Below are 24,095 nucleotides of genomic sequence, written 5' to 3'. Positions count from 1 at the left end.
CACACCTGGCAGGAAGAGGAGAAAGACCTGCTAAATCCACTTGGCCTGAGGGAGGCCAGGTCTGGGGGGTGGGGGAGCCACCCACTGGAGCCAGCCTGGCCAAACTGGGGAGAGCAGGCAGGGCCGGGTCCATGCTGTGCAGGGGTGGGGGGGGGGGGTCTTTGGGCATGGCCAAGGGAGGAAGCCCCGACCTAGAAGGGCTCTGAGCCCAGGGCACAGGCCGTTTACCACGCAGGCTCTAAACATGGGCCCCAGCCGCCAGCCCTGAGCCCTGTGGGTAGGGGGTGGCTCCCTTAGAGGGAGTCCCCGCGCTGGGGTCTGCAGGAGGCGCCGTGTTCTGGAACCCCGGGCTCAGACAGGTGCCCGCCTGCGGACAGTCAGGGACACCGACCCAGAGAGGCCAAGGGAGGGGCCTGGGCACTGAGGCAGGCACACGGAGGGCAGGCTTGCAGCCCCGGCTCCAGGTCCAAGCCATTCCCCTGCCCCACCCGACTCCTCGGTCCCCCAGGAAGAGGGGAGGGGCTCTCGACACCCCTTCAGGTCTGTGGCCGGTAAAGGAGGAGGGGTGCCCCCGGGGAGAGAGGTGGGGGGCCTGCCAGGCTGGCTTGCATGCCATACACCACCAGCTGGAGGGCAGGAGAAGGGAAGGCAGGTCCCTGAGGCTCCCGGGAAGCTTCCCCCTCCTGCCCGGCCAGCTCCCACTCAGCAAGCAGCATGGGGAGAGGCCGGGGGTACCTCCAAGGTCAGGGAGGGATAGGGTGTGCGGTGGGTGGGAGCTGGAAGGCCTCTCCGAGGAGATGCCGTCTCAGCAGGTGAGGGATGAGCCCCTCGGGTACAGGCAGAGCTAGCTGCACCCACCATAGCCTTGGGGGGGGGGGCGCATAGCGGGCACAGCCATGGTGTTGCATTAAAATACTCTCCGAGCAGCTGTGGAACGTTGGTGAGGCTGACTCAGGGTTGAAGGTCAGTGATATGCAGCTTGAGGGTCCGGGACGCCAAGCTCCGGTGTCTGCGCAGCCCGGGCTGGTTCCCAGGGGGCGCAGGTGCAGGGCGGGTGGGCAGGACGGCTTCCGGGGCCAGGTTTGCGGGCCAGCGAGCGAGCCAGGCTGGGGAGTAGCGGCACAGGTGGACAGGACGCCCCCAAGGCTGACCACAGTGACTTCCCGTTCCCCCCGGCCCCCGAAGTCAGGGGGGGAAATGGCCGTCCCTGGCCTGATGCCTGGCTCTGGGGCCAGAGTGAGGCCCATTGTTTGAGGCTGGAGCTGGGAGGGGGGGGCCGGGGCCCAGGGGCCTCCAGGAAGCCCCCAGAAGTGCCCTCTGTCCCACTTCCCACAGATCCAGCGCCTGAGCAAGGAGACAAGCACACAGCCCCGGCAACCCCGGCAGAATGAAGATGCCCACGGCCGTCCTCCTGGCCCTGCTGCTGTGCCAGCAGCCAGGTACTGGGGCAAGGGGACACCCCTGCAGCAAAGGGGGGGGGGCGGCATCGTCCGGGCCCACAGGGCCCCTCGGGACACCCAGCCTGGGGAGGGACTGGGGAGAAAGGGATCGGGCTGGAATCTGAGGCCAGAGGGAGGTGGACATCAGCTGTCCTGGGCTCCCACAGATCCCCGAACCTGCCCCCCCCCAGCCCCAGATTTCACTTCTTCAAAATGCAGGTCCCTGTCTCGGCTTCCTGTTCTGTAAACTAGCCCACCCTGAGGGGTTCCGGGTGGGGGGCAGCTGCTGCAAAGGGCTGGCCCACGGCGGCGGATGGTGTCGGTAGAGACAACGCCAGGCCACACGCCAGCAGGGCCGTCAGCTTGGGGGCCACCAGGGGGGACACGGTGGGGAGGGAGAGAGCACAGAAGTGGTGAAGCACAGGCGGGGGGCGGGGAGGGGACACAGCCTCGAGCGCGTGTCCCCTGTGCGCGGGTAGCAGGGGTTCACAGACGTGCCTGTGTGGCCAGGCAGAGGGCAGGTGCAGGGCGAGGAGGAGGAGGACGACGACGCGGACATTGGGCTGGATGGCTATGACGATGACGATGAGGAAGAGGAGGAGGAGGCCAGTGTGACTGCAGGTGGCAGGGGCAGAGGTGCCCGTCTCCCCCGACCCGAGGGCGCAGGCACTGTGTGCGCCCCACTGAGTGCCGGGCTCGCTGGCGGCTGGCATAGGGGGACCGTGTGTCACCTTGCCTGCCGGGGGAGGGGGGAAGGGGGAGGAAGAGCCCGGGCCCTCAGCACACCCGTCACCTCTCCCCTGGCTGGGACCCTCCACCACCGTCCAGAGTAGGGAGCCTAGAGTCGGAGCTGCTGCGGGGCGGGGGGAGGCCGTAGGAGCTGGCAGAGCAGAGAGGGCGTGGTGGAGGCCCAGCACGGGGCGGGGGGGTGGGGGGGGAGACTAGCGCAGAGGCCGGGGCGCAGAGAAGGGGGACGGAAGGGGTGTGGGGAGGCTCCTGCAGGGCAGGCTCTCAGAGGGGTGAGAGCTGGCAGCAGCACGGGCCGCGGGGGGAGGCGCGGGGGGCAGGCCGCGGCCCCGCCTGAGCCCTCCTCGCCTCTCAGCCGTGCTGCAGTGTTACTCCTGCCAGGCCCTGCACAGGGGGGAGAGTTGTGACCAGATTCAGAACTGCGTCCACAGCCACAGCTTCTGCAAAGCCATCGTCTCCCACGGGAACACCGGTGAGCGGGCCACTGGGGTGGCCGCAGCGGGAGGAGCCCCGTCTCCCCCTGCCAAAAGCGCACAGCCCGGAGCGGGGCCTCCCCCCTGCCCCGGCCCGTCCAGGGTGATCAAGCCATTCCCTCCCAGGGTCGGGCCCTCTGACCACCTACTCGGCGTGGTGCACAGACGCGTGTCAGCCCTTCGCCAAGACAGTGGAGGGGACCCTGATGACCATGACCTGCTGCCAGTCCACACTCTGCAACCTCCCACCCTGGCAGGACCCACTGGGCAGGGGGGCAGGGAGCCCCCAGGGCAGCCCCACTCTGGTGGCCACTGTCCTCCTCAGCCTCCTCCCGGGCCTTCAGGCCGTGGGGTCCTGAATGGGTGGTCCCACCCCGACCCCAGCCGGGCTCACACCCTGGATGGCCAGCACTCACTCCAGTGCCTTACCCACCTGCCCGTCCCCCACCCCCCGGCTTTGGAGAATAAACATGGAGCGACTTCAGGGGTACGGCCAGCACTGGCTCCTCCCTCCCCCGCGTGTCCCCGCGTGTCCCCGCGTGTCCGATCTGTCTAGCATCTGCGGCCTCTCTCCCCACTGCCTGTGCCAGGACGTGGGCCTCAGGTCCAGGTCTCAGCTGCTCAGAGGGTGGGTCCACACAGCCTGGGGAGACAAAACACATATCATATGCCGGAGTGGGGGGGGGGGGGCGGCCCCATTCTCTCCTCACCCTCCCACCACTGAAACGCCTCCATGCACATGACTGTTGCCTGGGTTCCTGAGAAGTGGGCAGTGGGAGGGGCTGGGAAGAGAACCCAAGTGTGCCCCAGTGTCCACTGTGGCCAGGCTGGCACCGTTGGCTGCTGGGCTCTTGGCCTTCCTGACTGGTGCCAAGACAGAGCCCTGAGACAGGAGGGAGGAAGCCCGGGTCTGGGCCTCAGTTTCCCCATGGATAAGTGTGGAACAAGGCCCTTGATCTCCACCAGCTCAACATCCCCAGGGTAGGGAAGCCCAGGGTCCTCCGCTGCCTGTCAAGGATCTCCAGCAGGTAGACAGCTTCCCACTCTCTGTTTCCTTCTTTCCTTATTAATGAAAACCTCCAGGTCTGGTGGGGGGGACAGATCCCTGAGGTGGAGGTGACATGTCTTTCTTCTTCTCCTTCCTCCTTCCTGTTCCCTGAAATGATGGCTGGGGCTCAGCAGCCACTTTGCACCATGAGGCAGCACACTGAGGCTAGTAGGGCAGCATGGAGGAAGGGGCCTGGATCGCTGGTGACCAGGAACCACTGTACTAGCCCCACGCTGCCTACCTTAGGACCCCTTTCCTTGGGAGAGAAATAAATTGCTGTGGGGTTGAAGCCAGTTGTCTGGGTTTCTCTGTCATTGCCTTTTCACATTCTATCATACGTGTGCACTCCCGCATGTGCGTCCCTTCTCACATTACTCCCACTAGTGCACACGCTCATGGGCACACATCCACCCACACGGCCCCCTACTAAAGCACATCAGAGAACAGCAGAGCTCGGGGGCCACACTGAGTTAAAATGTTAGGTAAGCCCAGGTCCCCGGTTCCACGACCCTGGGTGAACGCCACGCCCCACCGGCTGCATGACCAAGATGAACGCCTTCACCCCCAGCTGGGTTTCCCTGTCTACTAGGTGGGAGGGGAGATGGGCCCTCCTGGCCGGGCCAGCCTCAGTGAGGCCCGGCGAACGCGACACACCCGGCAGGCAGTGCGCACTCAGCAAAAGTGAACTGTTGTCGGTGCAACCCCACGGGCCCCAGCTCCTGCGCGTGCTGATGGGAGTCCCTCGCGACCAAAAGAGACCTGATTAGCCTTGCTCCTCCCCCCTTAGAAGCACTGGGTGCTTCTGCATCACAGAATTCTCCCTCCAGCTTCTGCCTTAGAGCCCTGCTCTAAGTGCTCTAAGTCTGAGTGCACAGGACCCCCCAACATCTCTGGAGCTGACCCTCTTTCACGGTCCTCGGCACCAGGTAGGAGCTGGGGTGCTGGCTACAGAGCCCGCCCTGGCCTCGGGGGTCCTGCAACAGCCTCTTCTCTGGGGTCCTGGGGCCCTGCCAGGACCTGCCCCCTCCCCATTCCTGCCCCTAGGGAAGCAGAAGGGGCAGCCTGACCCCTCCTGGGGCTCTAACCTGCTCCTGAGGGCACAGGAGGAGGCAGGCTCAGATGGGGTGAGGACTTGACGCGGTGCAGAGAAGCCTGCCTGCTGGGCACCCTGTCCCGAAACACTGCCCCTTCCAGCCACCCCAACAAGCCCAGTGTCCCCGCCACCCCAACAAGTCCGCCTGAACAAGGAGACACTGAAATGAAGGCGTCGGCAGGCTGTGCTTTTGGGAGCTGCGACGGCCCGTTTTACGTGTCAGCCTGACTGGATGGAGGGTGCTCCATCCCTCCAATGGCAGGAGGGTGGCCTGCCATTGTCCACTGACCCAACCCCACCCCAGGATTGAGTCCTAAGGTGGTCTCAGGACTTCCTTTCTCCCAACACAGGAAGCAGGTGGCCACAGTGCACTTCCTGCCCTTGTTCTCCCTGTGAGGATGAGGCATGGACCCAAAAGCAGGACGTTCCTGAGGATGGAGATTGCCGAATCCCGGCCCTCTGGTGACCGCCAGGTTTGCAGAAGCCGACGGACCCGAGGCTCATCTGGAACCTTCCAGAAAGAGGGGGATCGCGGGCTCCCACCTGAGAGCTGCGGAGGGGTCTCATTGTGGTCAGTGTCCCCTGACACTCAGGCCTCCCAGCCTCAGAGGAGGATCCCTGCACAGAGGTGCATCCCGCCTGAGGGAGCGGCAGGCGGGCCGCCTGGGCTCTGTGATGGGCCTGCTGGCAGGGGTGGGGGGGCACCTGGCCACAGGCTCTTAGAGAATGGGGGGAGGGGGGAGGAATGGAGACACGGGAAAGCCTCACTCATGCCTTCCCCTACTCCGTGTCCTCGGTCCTCCCAAAAGGAGCCTGAGATGAGCAGTGAATGTGGCAGTGTCGGGGCCACGACCCGGCTCTCGTCCCACCACAGAAGACGCAGCCTGGGGAGACCCGATCCCAGAAACCCTGACTTCGGAATGTCTGCAGAGGAGGAAGCGTCAAATGCGCCAGCCACAGGCGGGGGGCCTTTCCTTCCAGACGGCACGCCGTCACAGAGTCACGGGCTCGCGTGAAGGAAACAGTCACAGAGTGATGCCACAGGCTTGAGTGAAGGAAGCTTACCTCTTGGAAGGAGCCGTGCGAGCAGACCACAGCCTCTCGGCCCAGGGTGGGCCTGACAGTGAATTTACGCTGCGGGGGACGCGGCGGATGTCACCTGGGGGTCGGGCTGCCCTGGCCTGTTGCCACCCACGCAACACCCTAGTAATTTGCCTCCGGGGGAACCTGTCCGCAGATGAACACGGGGAAGATCACATAATTGGAGAATGAGTGTACTTACTGCCCACCTTGTCATAAACTGTAGGCTCCAGGAGTCACATGTGAGTTTTTCTAGGTGTGTGAGCCATAACTGAGGAACAAGCCCACAGGTAAGGAATCAGCGTTTCTTGGAAGCATACTAAACCTGATGGCCTCTTATGTCTCCACCTCGCCCCGCGTCCAAGGCTTCACTGAGCCCCTTGTGCGTCGCCACACCTGTGCTCCCGAACAGCGTGGCTCTGGACCTGGCTGCCCAGTAGAATCGTCCAGGGGCACTTTTAAAATACCAGCGTTGGGAGCGCCTGGGTGGCTCAGTCGGTTACGCGTCCGACTTTAGCTCAGGTCATGATCTCAAGGTTCGTGAGTTCCAGCCCCGCGTCGGGCTCTGTGCGGACAGCTCGGAGCCTGGAGCCTGCTTCAGATTCTGTGTCTGCCTCTCCCCTGCTCACACTCTTTCTCTCTCTCTCTCAAAAAATAAATAAGCATTAAAAAAATTTTTTTTAATGCCAGTGTTGTGTGTCCACTTCCCTGCCCCCGCCCATCAGTTAGAACCCCTGGGAGGGGGTCCAGGCAATGGTTCCCTAAGCTGTGCAGGTGTTTGAGACGCACGGCTCCGGCTGAGCGGCACGGCACCGAGGGGCCTGCCTTCTGACGCCCCCTAAGCTGACCGACCACGAGGGTCACCGGGGGGCCTCTACGGTCGTGCGTCACGGGGTTCAGCCCCTATGGCATTGCTTCACCAGCTCTTGTGTGACACCTGAAAAAATACTTTTTCAAGGATGCTAAGGTGATTCTAACGGACCGTTTTACCGTGGCCCAGAGTGAAATACTATCAAACAGCATCACCTGCTCCAGAGAAATCGTTCGTGAAAGGAAGCGTCCGCGGCCATAGCAAACTTCACGCTGCCGTCTTATTTTGAAACTGGCCACCGCCGCCCCGGCTTCACAGCCGCCACGCGGACCACCCAGCAGCCGTCGGCCTCGGGGCAGACCCTCGGCCAGCAGAGACGCACTGGCTGAAAGCTCAGCTGGCGGTTTTAGCAAGAGAGTATTTTTGTAATGAAGGTGCGTACGTTTTTTCAAAGACACAATGCTGTTGCACACTTACTAACTCACAGTATTGTGTAAACATAATTTTTACAGCCCCTGGGAAACCAAAGTCATTTGACTCACTTCATTGCAATATTTGCTTTTACTACTATGGTCTGGAACCCAACCCACCCTCCTAGGTGCGCCTGTACGTGATAAAACACACTAATAAGGAGATTACATAGTGTGTTAGTGGAACGTGTTATGAGAAAATGCAGGACCGGGTGGGGGAGTCGGGGGTGGGAGAAGAGACCAACTATGGCGTTATGGACTCTGCTGCCCTCTCCAAGCGCAGGGGGCACCTGGGACTTGCTTCTAAGGTGACACAGGTCGTCACACCTGCAGTTAGGTCACGCTGTATGATGGTGACAGGAGGTAATGCCTATGGTTCGGTTGTTATATGAGGAAGGTCACAAGAGGTGACTCCCGCGGTTAGACTCTGTTCTGTGACAGTCCATCTGAGCAGCCTGGGAAGAGAGGCTCTCCCACCGGCCCTGAAGGAGCAAACAGCCATGCTGGGAACCAGCCTTGGAAGGGGCCACGTGGCAGGGAATGGTGGGTGGCCACCGGGACCTGAGGTCAGCCTCTAGCCACAGCCAAAGGAAGCAGGCCCTCAGTGGCACAGCCACCGGGAGGTGAATCCCGCCAACAACCACGGGAGTGTGGAAGTGGATCCTTCCACGGATGAGCCTCCAGCTGAGAATGCAGCCACTGACACCACGACTGCAGCCTGGCAAGAGCAAGCAGGGAACCAACTAAGCCACGCCAGGACATCTGGACACCTAGTCCAAGGAAGTGAGGGAAGAAACAAGTGTTTTAAGCAGCTAAATCTGTGGGAACCGGGAAACTAATACAGAGAGCAGTCGGGGCTCCCTGGAGACGCGGAGCAGGAGGTGGGAGTGCGCCAAGGAGATAGCTGGGGATGAGCATCCGGGCAGAGGGAACGCTGCCAGGGCAACTGAACAGGCCAAGTGCACCGGCTGTGTGTGAGCAGCACAATCAGGTGGCTGGAGAGGGGTGAGTGAGGGGGCAGGGGTGACGGAGGAGGCTCAGGGGTGAGAATAGGGATGAGGTACAGGGTGGAGGGAGGGAGGATGGAGTGAGGGAGGGGCAGGCGCGAGGGAGGGGGCGCAGAGGTGAGAGCACCGACGGGCGCGCGGAGGGCGGACGAGCAGGCCCTCCCAGGAAAGGGCACCAGGAGCTGGGGGCGGGGCCGTCCACGGAGTACCACTGAGAGGCCTGGGGGGGGGCTCCTCCTAGAGCGGCGCCGGAAGGGGCGGGCTCTTCCGGTCGGCGCCGAGGCCGGCTGCTGGGCCGGGCGGGCCCCGGTCGCCCGGCGCGGGAAGACTGGCGCGCGGCGGGGCCCGGCGCGGGAGACGTCGTTCCCGGGCCCCTTGCGGCGGGCGCGCTCGCCCCGTCCTCCAGCCGGGGATTGCGGGTTCCCTGGGCTCCCGGGCGCCGCGGGGAGGAGGGCGAGGACCAGCTCCGTGCGGATCGAGGTGAAGGCGGCGGCCCAGGGCCCTGCACACTTGGCTGGCGAGGCCCTGTCGTTGGCGGGGGTGCGTCGTGCTGCCCCCTCGGGGTCCCTTTCCCGCTCCTCGGCACGGCCCGTGGCTGCTGGCCCGCGGGGGGCCCAGCGGACTGTTGGGGCGCACGTTTGCCCTTGGATCCCAGACCCGCTAGTGATGCAGACCCCCCGCCCCCCCCCCGAGACCCCGGCTTCTGAAGGCAGGGGGACGGGGCCAGGGTGAGCGGGGCTTCCGGGGGCCCCGGCTGCGGTGGCTCCCCAACGCTTTGTGGCACAAGGGGCCCGGCCCAGAGAGTAAAAGAGCTGCCCCGACGTTGCGCGGCGGGCACCAGCCCTTGGGCCCGGCGCCCCTGCTCCGGCCAGGTGGATTGAGTGGTCTGTGCGGCTGCAGCGGGCACTCGTGTCCACAGGCCTGTGAAGTGAGGGGCCAGAACCTCTGGTCTACCCCGTTTTTAACTATTTAATAACTTGGCGTGCTGTGCACTTAGAGAAGTGGGTAAATACCGTTGCTGCCCTCAAGCACCTGCCAGCTCGACTGAGGCAGACAAGTCGATTATCTAGAATGTTTCCTGGGCACCGGCATGTGCTGGCTCCTGCCCAGTAACCAGGGATTCGGGGGTGAAAAAGCCATGACCCTTGCCCGCAAGTAGCCACATCTCAGGGCAGCTGCTGCCCCGGTGGCAGTCCTGGCAGGAGACCGGAGCACAGAGAAACCCCACGCAGGCCCTCCGCTGGGTGGGTCTTCATTTCATGTTGGTTCTTGGTTTTCTTCAGGTTCCCACTGAAGCTAGACTCCAGCCTCCTTGCCTGGTGCGGCGATCCTCTGCCCTCGGTCCTCTGCCCTCCGTCCACCTGCCCTCTCCAGCAGGGGTCCCCTCTTACTTCTACATGCTCCCCCCAGCCCAGATGAGCTGCCTTTACCTGCGATTCAGGCTCCCACCTGATGCTCAGAACAGCCTCCCAGAAGCTACCTCCAGTAGAGCCTTTGGGGCCACATAGGCCTGAATCCCAATCAAGTGTAGGTAAACATTGTTTTTTAATGTTAGTTCTTAGGGTGTTTCTTTTTGTTGTTGTTTTTTAAGTTTATCTTTGAGAGGGCATGAGCGGGGGAGGGGCAGAGAGAGAGGGAGACAGAGATTCTGAAGCGGCTTCTGCGCTGACAGCAGCCAGCCGGTCTCAGGGCTCGAACTCATGAACCGCGAGATCGTGACCTGAACCAAAGTCGGACGCTCAACCTACTGAGCCACCCAGGCGCCCCTAAACATTTTTATTTAGAAGAAACTAGATTCTCAAACTCCTTATCAGGATGGGAAGTTTCTACAGTCGTCTTATGTATTGCCTCTGCATGGGGGAGAAGAGGAAAGGCTTAAAGAGAATTCAGAGTATTTATGCCTTAAAACATACATCACTTGGGGGTGCCTGGCTGGCTTAGTCAGTAGAGCATCTTGGGGTGTTGAGTTCAAGCCCCACGTTGGGCATGGAGCTTACTTTAAAAACCTGTGTTTTCACGCACAGAGTTGGATAGACACACAGATTAAAAGGATGGTAAGTAGATGATGGAAAGGAAGTTTCAAAGAAAAATACAGCACCTGGAGTATTATCGTGTAGGGCATCCCATTTGGGGGTAGGACAGCTTGTCAGGGTTATGGGCCTCCTAGTAGGTACGGGTAGTCGTCACAGGTCATGAGATACCTTTGTTAAGAAGGTCTTAACAAGGAAGGTCTGCAAGGAATATTGGAAAATTAAAACAGGACCTGCCTTTGGAGCTTTTCCTTTAAAAAAAAAAAAAAAAAAAAAAGGCCTTAATCTCGTGGAGTATCTTCCACCAACAGTTAAAGAGCCTGCAGTCTGTCAAGGTTTTTGCTAGAATTCCATCAGCGCTGAGAGAAGAGGCAGGTCCAGGAAGCTGACGGATGAGACAGAAAAGAGACAGGAGAGGGATGGCAGCAAACGAGATGAGACGTGCAGGTGCTGCTTCTGCGAACACCTGGGCTGTGGGAACCCTGTTTGAATTCGTGGTGAAATTGGGATGCTGTTAGAGGGAGTTAGGGACAGGGTCCGTCAGGTGTTTCAGACATGACAGCGTGAGCAAGGTCTGGGTGATAGTTGCCTGGGCTTTGGCTCTCGGAGGAGTTCGCTCTGGTGAAGTGCTACAAGGAAGTCTGGGGCCGGGTTAGGGAAGAGGGAGTTGGGGGGCACTGGTTGAGGCACTGGTTGAGTCCGGGAGGCCTCTCTGGGCAGGGCCCTTGGAGCAGAGCTCCGAATGAAGTGAGGGGCCGGCCCCGCAAAAACCTGCGCTTGGCCTGTTTCTGGAATCAGCCCGACACTGAGGCGGGAAGCGCTGGGTATGGTCGAGGAGTCTGAAGAAAGCTGGACATGAGGACGGGAGTGAGGAGAGGGCCGAGGGATGGGCCCGGTCAGGCGCGTATAGGGCTTGTAAGTATGAGGGACACCGGGGCAGGCACGGGGTAGGGGGTTCACTGGCTGCTCTGTGGAGACAGACCATGGGGGGGAGGGCAGGGCACCCACTAGGGAGCCAGCCCCAAGTTTGATCCATCTCAGACTCCGGGCTCGAACTGACAGGCACGTGCCACCTCTTAGCCTAGAACCCCCAAAGCACATCGTCTGGTCCCAAATACAGGAAGTGGAGATGGGAGGGAGAAAATGGTGGGGGAAACTCCCGACTTGGGGACCACATGGGATTGCTGGTCGTGGTACGCGTCAGATCCTACCAGACACAGGCCCGGAGGCACCGCCCCAGGGAGAGGGTTAGAGCGAGCGTCCCGTTTGGTCACGTCCAGTTTGAGAGGCTCGGGAGACGTCCAAGGGGAACGAACACACAAGCGGGGAAGGGAAAGGGCCAAATTCCCCAGCGCGCCCCGCCCCCATCCGTCCCTTAGTGATTCTGTGCCACGAGAGTCCCCAGCTGTGCTCTTCCCAGACGCTGGTGCGATCTAACAGTCCTGGTGTGGCTTCTCCACCAGCACAGGGGTCGGTGGAGTCTCTCTCTGGTGCAGACGTTGCGTTCCAGAGCCTTCGGTACGAGCTCAGACAGATGAAAAGCTGTGTGTAAAGAACGAGCTTTCTGCAGAAGTGGAGAATCCGGCCCGGCCTTCCCCAGTAGCCCTTCCCGGCTTCCCGTGGCCCCTCCTCCTGGGAACAAAGGACATGGAAAAGCCCATGGGTGGAAGGACGGCCCAGACCCCAGAGGAAGAAGTGCATTCACTGAAGGACACACCCAAAGGAGAGGAAGCGTCGTCTGGGGAGGAAAGGCCAAGCAAGAGGTCCACGTTGGCAAAAAAGCACGGCAAGGAACCCGGCCCGAGTCCTGAGGATGAGGAACATTTATTTGATGCCTTCGATGCTTCGTTTAAAGATGACTTCGAGGGGGTTCCCGTGTTCATCCCTTTTCAGAGAAAGAAGCCCTATGGGTGCAGCGAGTGTGGACGCATCTTTAAGCATAAGACAGACCACCTCCGCCACCAGCGGGTTCACACTGGAGAGAAGCCCTTCAAATGTGATCGGTGTGGGAAGCTGTTCAGGCACAGCTCTGACGTCACCAAGCACCAGAGAATCCACACCGGAGAGAAGCCCTTTAAATGCAGTGAATGTGGGAAGGCCTTTAACTGCAGTTCGAATCTCCTAAAACATCAGAAAACGCACACTGGGGAGAAGCCGTACGAATGCAAGGAATGTGGGAAAGCCTTCGCCTACAGCTCATGTCTCATTCGCCATCGGAAACGCCACCCGCGGAAGAAGCACTGAGCGTGGGGAAGCCGTCTGCCGAGAGTCGGCGTTCACGCCCGCGAGAACCATCCAGGGCGGGCCTGTCCCGCCGTCCCCCATCCCACGTCTGATGGAGGCCGGGCGCCCGCGGGCCGTGCGCTCAGTGCACCTGTGCTTGTGGGTCCCCACCACCAGCGGGACGGTCAGCCCAGCCGGTACACGCGTGCTGGAGCGGGGTACAGGCCATCTCCAGGTCGAGACACCGTGATAACATGGGAGACGCGTGCAGCTGCGGCACCAGAGACGGTGAGTGTGATTGTGTCACGGCCGTCTGGGCGGGAGGGACAGCTGGAGCTTGCGAGCGGCCCGGCACCTCCCCCTGCGGCCTCCCTGCGGCACCCGCTCTGGTCTCTGCCTTTTCACCTGCTCCTTCGAAGACTTCAGGCTGCAGACTGCTGACCTGCTGGGTCCCGAGCCCATCCCCGCACAGCCTGGCAGGAGGCCTGCGGTCAGGTCCCCACGGCGCTGCACCAGACACCTGCTGTCCCCGCTCGGCTGGCCGTGGTGACAGTCCTGTGGTTTGTGTCTGGCTTCCCTCCTTGGGCTGGAGCACCAGTCCTGGGACTCAGCTTCCCCTTCCCCCACTGCATCCCCAGGAACTGGACCCCCTGGCCCAGCCCCCAACCCCGGGTGAGCAGCCCGACTCACCCAGATGGACCACTCAGGACCTAGATGCTGCCACCATGGGAGATTCCTGCCCTGGACGCGTGGTGGGGGCCCCAAGGATGTGAGGGCAGCTTCGAGCCAGCCTGCATCTGCCGTGGGGGTCTTCAGACATGAGGCAGTGTGTGTGCCCTGCCCTCCGGGGATCAGCTCTCCAGGTTAGTTTCACTTCTTAATGCCTCCCCTCCAAGTTCCATCTTCTCCCCCGGCCAAGTCCACATGCTGTGCCCACCCTCCGTTTTCCTCCAGGAATGGTCTGGATGGGGTTCCATGCTCTGCAGAGCGGGGTGCGGTTTGTCCCAGAATTTCTTGACAGCACAGGGGGAGTGAGGTGACTGTCGGCCAGGCGGTAACACAGCTTTTTACTAGGAAAACGTTGATACCTACACTTGCAGCTATTTGGACCCCCAAAATGGGGATTCTGTCCTGGAGGAAGGTCCTGAATTCGGATGCAGACGCGTTTCCCAGACAGGTGGTCCCAGACGCCAGAGCGCAGGTGCTCGCGGAGGGAAGGTTTCTCCAGGTTAGGTGTTTGTGCTATGATGTTGTACACGCCCCTGCCTGAGCTGAGCCCCCCACGCAGCAGGCCCTCCCACACTCGCCCCTGGTGGGACCAGGATGTAGAGGGGAGACACGGCGTATGAGCCTGGGCTGGAAGGGCAGCTGCAAAGGACACACGTGGGATGTCTGTGAGACCTGTGTCCACGCTGTCCACTGGGCGGCAGTGCCCTCGGTTTCAAGGCTCCCCGTGTTGGTGTGGCTCGTGGCCCATCTCAGACGTCGTCCTTGTAAAAGGTGTGCGCTAAGGTTTCAGGGGCACGGGGTCATGATGCCTTGAGTACGCTCTCAAGTTCAAAGAAACAGACAGACAAGTAAGACACGTATGTGTGCTGAGAGCAAGGAAGCAAATCGCTTGAGTGTCGGTCTGTCCTGAAGCCAGAGCAAGGCCGGCCGGTGTTTTCTGTTGAGGGCCGGATAGTAACTGTGCTTGGCTGTGGGGCCCCACGGGCTCTGTGTGCACTCAGCTCAGCTGTGACATGCGGCCTCACTCACAGACAACACAGGCGTGAACGTGTGCCAGCGAAGCTTTATTTACAGAGACCGGCGGCAGCCAGTTTGAGCCTGTTCTGGATGGAAAGTGTGTGAGGGCCACCCGTCGGTGCATGTCGCAGCCCTTCAGAACTGGGTGCTGGCAGGGGAAGCTGGGCGCAGAAGGTGGAAAGAAACTCTGGGGGGGGAGCCCATCTTGATGTACTGGAAGGCAGGGTGTGGACACACGGACGTCAGCCATGGCCATGGCAGCGCCCACGCACGTCCAAGGGTGTCTGAGGCCACTTCAGTTTAGTTGGGTTTTTATTTACTACAGTATTATAACACTCCGGGATATGTATGTTAATACGTAACGTGTCGTTACATAACGTGTACGTTACAACACGTGACGTACGAGGGAGCGAAACCACCGCTTTCTCTGTTATCCTGAAGGCCGCAGCCACTAGCACACCTGACTTGTACCGCTACCTAATGGTGCGTTGACGAGAAGGGTTAACGGTTTCCTAAGAAGGGCACGTAGGCTGTTTCTGATTTAGGGCATTATAAATCACGCTGAGATAAATATCTCGTCTGCATTTAGGGTCAGCAGGACAGATCCCCAGAAGGGGAATCGACAGGTGGAGACCATTCTGGCAAATCCCCTCCTCCTGGCCGTGCCGGATAGGCGCCCCCACAGCCCAAGGACGGCAGGCTTGCCCCGGCCTCTCCAGCAGCAGGCAGGTGGGTGTCCGTAAAGAAACATACTCTGATTCTCTGGCTTTGATTTCTTTTTTTTAATTTTTTTTTAATGTTTTTATTTATTTTGAAGGAGAGAGACAGAGCATGAGCAGGGGAGGAACAGAGAGAGAGGGAGACACAGAATCCGAAGCAGGTTCCAGACTCTGAGCTGTCAGCACAGAGCCCGATGCAAGGCTCGAACCCACGAACTGTGAGATCATGACCTGAGCCGAAGTCGGACGCTTAGCCGACTGAGCCACCCAGGCGCCCCTCTCTGGCTTTGATTTCTGGAGAGGAAGCGAGTGGTGAAGGGCTCGGGCTCTCGGCCTCGGGGCTGCCGTCCTGAGCCGGCACTGGCACCGTGGAGATAGGAGACCTTGGGCACATCACTTAACCTCCTTGTGCTGCCTCGGTTTCCTCAGGGACAGCACAGGGATGCCGATGGTGCTTCACCTGATCCAGTGAGTTAGGACGGGGCGTCCCGAGCGCAGGGCCGGCGCCCCCTAACTGTTGTGAGAACGTTAGCCCTTAGCACGCCTGGCTGGCTCAGGCGGTAGATGGTAGATTGTGCCGCTCTCCATCTCAGGGTCCTGGGTTCAGCCCACGTTGGGCGTAGAGCTTCCCGTCACGTGTTGTGTTCTTAGCGAGGTGGATGTTAGCTCCCACGCGTGAGCGGTGCCCGTGCCGCTGGCCCTTGGGGCCCCTCCCGGTAGGACCGCGGCTGATTTCAACAGCATCAGCCTGGAGAACAACAACAGAAAAACACTTAAAAAAATAGACTTTGAAACGTTTTTTAAATTTTTTTTTTTTAACGTTTATTTATTTTTGAGACAGAGAGACAGAGCATGAACAGGGGAGGGGCAGAGAGAGAGGGAGACACAGAATCTGAACCAGGCTCCAGGCTCTGAGCTGTCAGCACAGAGCCCGCATAGAAACTCATATCCTAAGGGGGCGCCTGGGTGGCGCAGTCGGTTAAGCGTCCGACTTCAGCCAGGTCACGATCTCACGGTCCGTGAGTTCGAGCCCCGCATCAGGCTCTGGGCTGATGGCTCGGAGCCTGGAGCCTGTTTCCGATTCTGTGTCTCCCTCTCTCTCTGCCCCTCCCCCGTTCATGCTCTGTCTCTCTCTGTCCCAAAAATAAATAAGAAACGTTGAAAAAAAAAATTTAAAAAAAAAAAAAAAAAGAAAGAAAAGAAACTCATATCCTAGGGAAAAAACTCTCTCAATAACCTGACTCAAAAAAAGTACATAATGAAAGTTATAAAGTCCTCCAGCCTCTAGGACGCTGAAACAGGACCTGCCAGAACCTCTGGGAGCCACTGCAGCCAGCAATGGGGACGCCAGCGGGCGAGCTAGGAGTCGGCTGGCTGGGCCTCCGGCTTCATAAGAACAGCAGCAGAAGGGGGCAAGTAACACGCCCGAAAGTATCAAAACCAGTGGGAGTGGAGGCTGTCGAGAGAATTACACAGGCAGAAGTTGGGTGTTTGAAAGGACTGTTGTGGCTTCTGGGCTCAGCTTGGTCAGCTGAGTGCCCGACTCTTGATTTCAGCTCAGGTCCTGGTCCCAGGGGCGTGGGATCGAGCCCCGCATCGGACTCTGTGCTGAGCGTGGAACCTGCTTGAAATTCCCTCCCCATCTCTCTCTCTCGCTCTCTCTTTCTCCCCCTCTCTCAGCCCCTCCATCCCCCTTGCACTCTCTCTATAATAAAATTTTAAAAAGGAAAAACGGATTGTTAAAGCTGGCATCGTGTGACAATAGCGTCCAGGAAAAGGGAAGGAGCCGGTAAACTGTTATGGATGCAGAGGGAAGGTGACAGCAGGTCGTCGGAGGAAAAGACAGCGCAGCGAGCCAGTGGCTGTGAGCACGTACGAGGCGGGTTTTAGGAGAAAGGGCAGGTGGTGAAGCCAGCACGAGAGGGCGCCGCCCAAAGACCCTGTCACTGCTGCACAGAGTGTGTCCCCAAAGAATTCAAGTCCGGTAGTGTGAGTTCAAGAAACAGAAAATTCTAGTCTTGTGTGGACTCAGACACTGGAAAGAAGAACCAGCTCACCTTCTATGAGCTAGTAGAGCCGTGATGTCAGCGCCACAGCCAGCGCCCCCTGCTGCCGGACGGAATAGTGACAGGCCGCGTCCAGCGCGGCGGGGAAACGTCGTGGAGCATGACCAGACCGGGTTGTTTCAGGAAGGCCAATGTGGCTTAAAACGGCTATCATTTCTCACAATAACAGATATTATTATCTTAACAGCTGCAGAAATATTTGCCAAAATCCAACATCCACAAGTAAGGAATACAATAGAATTTTTTTTTTTTTTTTTTAATTTTATTTATTTTTGGGACAGAGAGAGACAGAGCATGAACGGGGGAGGGGCAGAGAGAGAGGGAGACACAGAATCGGAAACAGGCTCCAGGCTCCGAGCCGTCAGCCCAGAGCCCGACGCGGGGCTCGAACTCACGGACCGCGAGATCGTGACCTGGCTGAAGTCGGACGCTTAACCGACCGCGCCACCCAGGCGCCCCTACAATAGAATTTTCTAAAGCCGATGCAGAATATCTCCCCAAACTGTAGCAGCGCTGTGCCCTAGGGCTCCGTGTGGCCAGTGCCCCCCCCCCCCCCCCGCCCTCGGGGTTTCCCCTCGGTGCCATCTGGAGCGAGGCCGGGAGTAACGTGTGCGCACGGCCTGGAATGGGAAGCCCCTCCTGGGCGTATAGCAGGCGATGCTGCTGTCTCCGTGGCATCTGACAACAGTCCCAGGTAAGGCGTCAGCGAGGGTGTAGCCCATTGTCACGTTGAAGGTCGGCGGAGTTCACTGAGCTGTGTATGCGGAATCAAGCAGGTGCGTGGAGGCGCGGGGCAGCGTCGTTCGCGGTGGCTGTCGGCGGACATGCCCCGGGAGTCTCACCAGATGAACAGATCCACGAGACGTGGTGTAGCCACACGACGAAATGCTACTCGGCCGAAAGAGGAACGAGCCCCCACGCCCGCCGCCACACTGCGGAAACGGTGCCGAGTGAGAGAAGCCAGAGAAGCAGTGGCCCTGCCGGCTGCTGTGCGGCGCGCAGACAGAACAGCAGAGTGGAGGTTACCAGGGGCGGGGACGGGAGACCTTCACGGGTGCAGCGTTTCTGACGGGCAGGGTAACCAGGTTAGGGGTGTAGATCGCGGTGGTGGGTACACAGCGTCGTGGGTACTTAATGCCGCTGAATCGTGCGCTTCCGATGGCTGAAGTAATTGACACCATGTCGATTTTACCACAGGGACAGAAGCCCATTGGGTTTGATGTGCTGGTAACAATATGCAATTTTAAAAAGCTATCTATCCGTTCGGCAGCAAAAATAGCCCGTCCTAGCAAGTTAAAGATGTGCCCTGTCGTGCTCATGTAGAAATTTCACTTATTAAAATATCTTACAGAACTTTTGTGTGGGTGCCCAGAAAGCCACGTGCAGCGACGTTTAGCACGCGGACTGTCAGAAAAGTTGGAAATAACTCAAATGTGCATCGACAGTGGACAGACCCTCACCACCACCTGCGCATCTCAGAACGCTGAGCGAAGTCAGTCGGTCACAGGAGGTCATTATTATAAAGCGCAGAACTGAACAGCAAGTTGTTTGGAAATATCAATGCAGTAAAACGAGACAGAGACGAAAGAACGGCTCCTCGGGCAGGCGAGGCCACGTGGGCTCGGGTTTTTGGGTGGCGGCTAGTCCCTGAGCCGTGTGGATGGTAAGCGGGTGTCTGAGCTCTGTCCCGCACCACATCACATACACTGCAAGTTTACATGTGTTTGACACAGTTAAACCTTGGTTTGCAAGCATAACTTGTTCCAAAAACATGCATGTAATCCAAAGCGAGTGTCCCCATAAGAAATGATGGAAACTCAGATGATTGATTCCACAGCCCAAAAACATTGGTATAAAAATGATTACAATACTGTAACATAATACAAAATAGAAAAATAACCTGCACTTGCCTTTGAAAACCTTTGTGCCTGGTGTGAGGGAGACAAGACAGAGGAGGGTTACTGTGTAGGACGACTGCCACCTATTGGCTCAATGGGATCTTTCTTTTTGTGCCACTTTATTTTTTTTAATTTTTGTTTTTTAATGTTTGTTTATTTTTGAGAGAGAGTATGAGCGCGGGAGGGGCAGAGAGAGTGGGAGACACAGAATCCGAAGCAGGCTCCAGGCTCCGAGCTGTCAGCACAGAGCCCGAAGCGGGGCTTGAACCCCCAAACCATGAGATCGTGACCTGAGCCGAAGGTGGATGCTTAACCGACTGAGCCACCCAGGCGCCCCTTTTGGTGCAGCTTTAACAAGGAACCTATCCAATGACACTCGCTTTCGCCTCCTTTTGAGGATTTCGCGGAAATGTGACATTGCATTCGTAACAGTCCCTCAGAGAGAGAGAGGGGGAAGAACCATTGGCTCTGTTGTGATCATCAGGACTGGCCTCCTGGGCCAGTCCTGGGCCTGAGCCTCCTGGGCCAGTGATGTTCGGTGCCACTTGTGACCCTATTGTGAGACATCGCTCATTTATCAAGTTAAAATTTATTAGAAATGTTGGCTCATCTTGCAGAACAAGTTCCTCACAACCCAAGGTTTTACTGTATTTTATCTTCTAACTTTCTTAGCTTTTTGAGAAACAGGGAGCACTTTTCCCCTGGTTCTGTCGCCTTCCAGGTCTGGGGCCCATCCCCCTGACGGCGTTGGCGAACACCAGCTTCCACGTGACGGAAGCCAGCTCCTTACTTGGGTAGTTGTGGCTTCCCGACAACGAACCAGGTAATAATTGCATTTCTTTGTTCAGAAGGTTTTCCTTGTCCGTTTCCAGTTGTGAGAGCAGATCACCCCCAGTCAAGAAGGTCCTGATGCAATACGCCTAAACATGAACCTCAGGCCTGACAGAATTCCGGTCATTCCCGAGCTCCGAGGACGGATGGAGATCTGTACGGAAGAGGAGAGGAAACCCCCGGGGTGAGCAGAAAGAAAACGTCTAAGGGACAGGTGGGGACACGGGGCACAGGCAGGACGGGCAGCTTGGCGGCAGAAAACCCACACCGGGAGATGCCTGCCAGTGAGTGGAGAGAAGGGGTTCACGGGCGAACTCCCTGAGGCGGGGGGTGCCCTCACCTGGTTCCGAACCTGGACCCGGAAGGCCACAAAGTTCACCCCTCCGGCCCCACCCCCCCAGGAGGCCAGTCCTGACACCACCGGCCTTCTAGGATTGCGCTGCAGGCAAGTCCAGGACTCCCAGCGCTCTGCTCCTGGAAAGTCCCAGAGAAAGGCCTTTTCCAAGTGTGAAAGCGCTGGGGTGGGGGGAGGGGCGCTGAGCATGGTTCCCGTTGCAGGAGGAGCAGTTAGAGGGCCCTGCCCTGCATGGAGGGCTCTGCGACAGCAGGGGCGCCATGGAGGCCTTCGAATGGAACAGACACGGGGATGGCTGCGGATGTCCCGGGGACGCAACACCGATCGTCCTTACCACTGGCATCCCGTGAGTTGGGCCGGCAACTGTCCCTCCCAGCCTCGTCTGGCCTCAATCTGAGGGAAGATGGGAGCCAGCACCGTGGGAGAGTGAGCAGTGAGGGCCATGTGTGTGTGGGGGGGTCTGCTCCCTCTCCCCACAGATCGGGGGGCTGACCCGTGGCTCCGGACTCTGGTCTCTGCCAGGTCCCCTGCCTTCCTGGGGAGCCTGTAGGCACCGGGATGTCACCTGGGCTTGATTTCTAGTGACCTCTTGCGTCCATCCCTAGTCTGGACACCAAAGTGTCATTCCTTCCCCTGCAAGTGAGCTAGGCCCCCAGACACGCCACAGAGCGAGGCAGGACTGGAGGTGGTCCTGTGCTCGTGGCAGAAGCCTGTGGCACAGGGACACTTGGGACGTGCTCTGGACCAAGGGTAGGGTTCTCAGCAGGGTGGAGGGGTCGTCCAGGGAAGGGAAGGGAAACAGTATTGGGACCAGAAAGGGCCAGTTCAGGGCGGGAGTGGCCAGGACAGTGGTGGCCAGGCTCCAGGTCTGTGGCCTGAGGACATGGCTTTGCTCTGGGGCGGCCCAGGCCTTCGGGGACCTCTGTGCAGGGAGCTTAGAGTTCGTGGTCTCCTGGTGTCGTCCTCACAGACTCCAGTCGCCTGTTCCACAGACCACGAGCTGGTGGTCCCCCCACCCCCACCCCCGGGCCCCGGGACCAGAGTCCTGCCAGGGTGCAGAGCTCGGGGGCAGCCTGGCGCTGCTGCCCGGGGACTCTGCGGGTGTCCGAGGCCTGCAGGGGGAGTACCTGGGGGGCTTCAGCCCCAGTGCACACGTGGATCCGGCGCTGGGGGCCCCACACGCCCCCTGTCCCAGCCCATGTGCCCCAGGTCACTGCAGCCTTCCCCGCATGGCCTTCCGGTATGAACATGTGTTTGTTTCCTGGTGAGCTTGAGCGCTGGGTGTACCGGGGTTCTCCTTACACCGCTGCTGAGGTGCGTGGCCCTGTCCACACGTGGCCAGGCGAGGTGGCCGCTGGACTGTCCGCACACAGGCTCGCACAGCTGGTGCTGGTGGGCCCGTGAAATGTAAATTTCCAACTAGTCATGTCTGTTGAACTTTCCTTCAGTCCTCAGTGAGTGTGTTCGACGTCTGGAGACCTGTTCTGTCTTGTTTTTATCCTGGTTCCTATGGTCTACACTTCACGCGCTCTCTTAATCCAGAAGGGTGTTGCCTGGGTTCTGCACTCCTTGCCGGCTGCTTCCCATTCATCCCAGAACGCTTCTGTGTCCTATTTCCTGTGGATACTCTGTTTCCCTGTAATAAACCTCAGTTCTGACCCATTCACTGGGTCCCGTTCATCTCCCTGCAGTTTGGGGGTGCAGTCGAGACTCCCCAGGGAGGCGCTGCCTCATATTCACCAGACTTGTAAGAGACTGACGCGTCAGAGGAGGATTTGCGGACTTAGCAGGAGAGTGGCCCCTCGTGTGACAACATACTGTGTCCCTCAATAGACACGGTCTTCTCGGCCCCAGATTCTGGAAAACTACCCGTTCCTTGGTGGCCTGATGCCTGCGGTCGTAGCCCTGGAGGGGGTCTGGGACGTGCCCCGCCTGGGATCACCCCCTTCAGGCCCTAAGTCCTGAAGAGCTCAGGCTGGCCTTCCCCCCACGCCCTCATTCACGTTGCCTTGCATGGAACAGCCATCCTCCCAAGGGCAGTCCTGCCCCCAGAAGGGGATATGGTAGTATCTGGAGACATTTTTGGTTGTCCCAGCTGAGGGGAGGTGCTATACATGTGGGTGGGGGCAGGGAAGCTGCCCAGCGCCCCGCAGAGCACAGGATGCCTGGTGGCAAAGGACCCAGCCAAGGGCAAGACTCGAGTTAGACCCGAAGTCAGGCGATGGGCCGGGGTACAGACAGGGCTGTTGACGAGGCTTATGGGCTGGAAAGCAAGGTGAGGCAGCTTTGAGCAGAAACCTGAACACCGACAGGATGCTGTTCGGGCTGAGGAGGCTGGTGGGACCGCAGAACCGGGGCCGAGTCCCCAGAAAGTGGGGCAGAGGCAGGTGGGAAGTGTGATTGGCCCAAAGGCTCAGTAGCAGTACCCCCCCCCCCCGCCGCAGCTCCCCATCCTCCTAGGGAACAGGAGTGTGCCCTGCCCCACTTTGAAGCTAAACCGGCAGGGCCACACACGGCTGGCCAGGAGAGGAGGAGGGGCAGACTGAGAGGGGAGCAGGGAGAGGTGAGCCCCCAGCCACCACTGTGTCGTGGGCCACACGTCCAAAACAGAACTTGGCTTGTGGCCAGCGACCCATCTCAGCAGACCTGTGGCCATACTCTGGACTGAACCCCGAGTCGCCATGCCCCACACCCCACCCAACTGCAGGTGCTGTCAGAATTTGATCCCCAACACGGGTCCTACCCAGCCTGGTCTCCATCTAAACCACCGGTCTCCTCCCACCTCCCTGCTGCCCCAAACCAATCTTAAAATGCACCTAAGATCTCATTCCCCTGCCCAGGACCTTCGGTACCTCCTGGTTCCTAATCGTGGCTTCCAGACTACTCATCCACCTTGATCCAGCTCCCAGCCTGCCTGGGCTCTTCCAAACCTTTGGCGACACTCGTGTCTCAGGACCTTTCACGTGCTCTTCTGCTTTGAATACTCTTCCCTCCAGCCTTTGTGTGACCAGCTTGCCCTACTCTCTCCCTCCCCCCCCCCCCCCCCCCCGTCACGTCACTTCCTTGGTGAGCTCTCCTTGGACCACAGAGCCCTTGTGTGCTTCCTTAAAGCTTTTACACCTGTGGTGTGGGTGTGTTTGCCAATTTGTTGTTTCTCTCCCACACGCACTAGAATGTGAGTTCCACTGATGCCAGGAGCTGGCCTGTCCCAGGTATACCCTAGGGCCTGGCATTAGATCAGGCGGAGGGGAGCCGCCGCAGGGGATTTTTACAGGGCCTAGCGGCTGGAACCCTGCATGTGCGGGGAGTGAGGCTGGCGGAGCTGGGAGCAGGCAGCAGCTGTCTGCACTTTCTACGTTTTGGCAGGAGTACGTTTTGCTGCGGGCTGGTACCGGCCTGTCTCCCCCCCCCCCCCCCCCCCCCCGCCCCCATATACACACACACACACACAGCGAGTCCTTCACAAGCCCCTGGTCTTCCAGCTTCTCTCCTGCCTGGGGCCAGTGTCCAGATGCTTGGGCTTGGTCTCCCCTCCCTCTGCCCCGAGCATCCCTGCAGCTGGGGGCTCCCTGGCTGTGGGTCTTCCCTTCCTGTCTTCATGCTGTCCACCCGCCGGGACTCAGGGCCAGCGCGGCAAGCAAATGCCTGGACGTCCATCCCTGCTGGGTTGGTTCACAGAAGCTGTTGCCAGCTATTTGCTTTTCCTAACAAGAAGGAGACTGACGCCTAAATTTCTTTGGGGGGATGTATCAGAACGGGGCTGAAAAAGACTTCGGAGGAACAGCAGGAAGAATTCCATGTTAAGTTTGGGGAAATTTTGTAACAGCCGCTCCTCAGGCCCTAGGGTTTGGGAACATTTTGGTGGTAGGCAGTTTAGAGGGGCCCTTGAGACAGTCCAAAAAAGGAGAGTCTGTTTTCAGCCAGCTCCCCAGCAACCGGTGGCCGTCCAGAAGGAACACCGCGAGGGAAGAGGTGCCACTGAGGATGCTTTGGGTGCAGCTCTTCGGTGGACTAGGGGCTGTTGCCGCCGGGAGGGCTCGGGGACGGCGAGATCGCTGC

General features: G+C 59.4%; 2 protein-coding genes across 7 annotated transcripts; both read left to right on the top strand.

Moving 5' to 3' along the window:
* The first annotated feature begins 1,146 nt into the window (after positions 1–1,146).
* GPIHBP1 (glycosylphosphatidylinositol anchored high density lipoprotein binding protein 1) lies at positions 1,147–3,304 on the top strand. 2 transcript variants are annotated; one of them, XM_049633735.1, is made up of 4 exons: positions 1,147–1,439; positions 1,950–2,075; positions 2,542–2,658; positions 2,786–3,304. In XM_049633735.1, exons 1-4 carry the CDS (start codon positions 1,388–1,390, stop codon positions 3,016–3,018), a joined length of 528 nt encoding a protein of 175 aa, XP_049489692.1. In that variant the 5' UTR covers positions 1,147–1,387; the 3' UTR covers positions 3,019–3,304. The 2 variants fall into 2 exon arrangements, with proteins under 2 accessions (XP_049489692.1, XP_049489693.1); XM_049633736.1 differs by having other exon boundaries at positions 1,950–2,060; positions 2,786–3,303.
* A 5,129-nt stretch (positions 3,305–8,433) lies between these two features.
* ZFP41 (ZFP41 zinc finger protein) lies at positions 8,434–21,702 on the top strand. 5 transcript variants are annotated; one of them, XM_049632827.1, is made up of 8 exons: positions 8,434–8,648; positions 9,452–9,695; positions 11,667–12,709; positions 13,060–13,284; positions 14,757–14,896; positions 18,304–18,615; positions 19,723–19,865; positions 20,240–21,702. In XM_049632827.1, exon 3 carries the CDS (start codon positions 11,846–11,848, stop codon positions 12,440–12,442), a length of 597 nt encoding a protein of 198 aa, XP_049488784.1. In that variant the 5' UTR covers positions 8,434–8,648; positions 9,452–9,695; positions 11,667–11,845; the 3' UTR covers positions 12,443–12,709; positions 13,060–13,284; positions 14,757–14,896; positions 18,304–18,615; positions 19,723–19,865; positions 20,240–21,702. The 5 variants fall into 5 exon arrangements, with proteins under 5 accessions (XP_049488784.1, XP_049488786.1, XP_049488783.1 ...); XM_049632829.1 differs by adding an exon at positions 10,997–11,113 and having other exon boundaries at positions 11,662–13,284; XM_049632826.1 differs by having other exon boundaries at positions 11,667–13,284.
* Positions 21,703–24,095: the final 2,393 nt, after the last annotated feature.

The sequence above is a fragment of the Panthera uncia genome, chromosome F2, assembly GCF_023721935.1.
Source record: "Panthera uncia isolate 11264 chromosome F2, Puncia_PCG_1.0, whole genome shotgun sequence".
NCBI classification, from domain to species: Eukaryota; Metazoa; Chordata; class Mammalia; order Carnivora; family Felidae; genus Panthera; species Panthera uncia.
The sequence above is the reverse complement of the archived record's forward strand: the minus strand, read 5'-3'. Positions and strand labels throughout refer to the sequence as shown.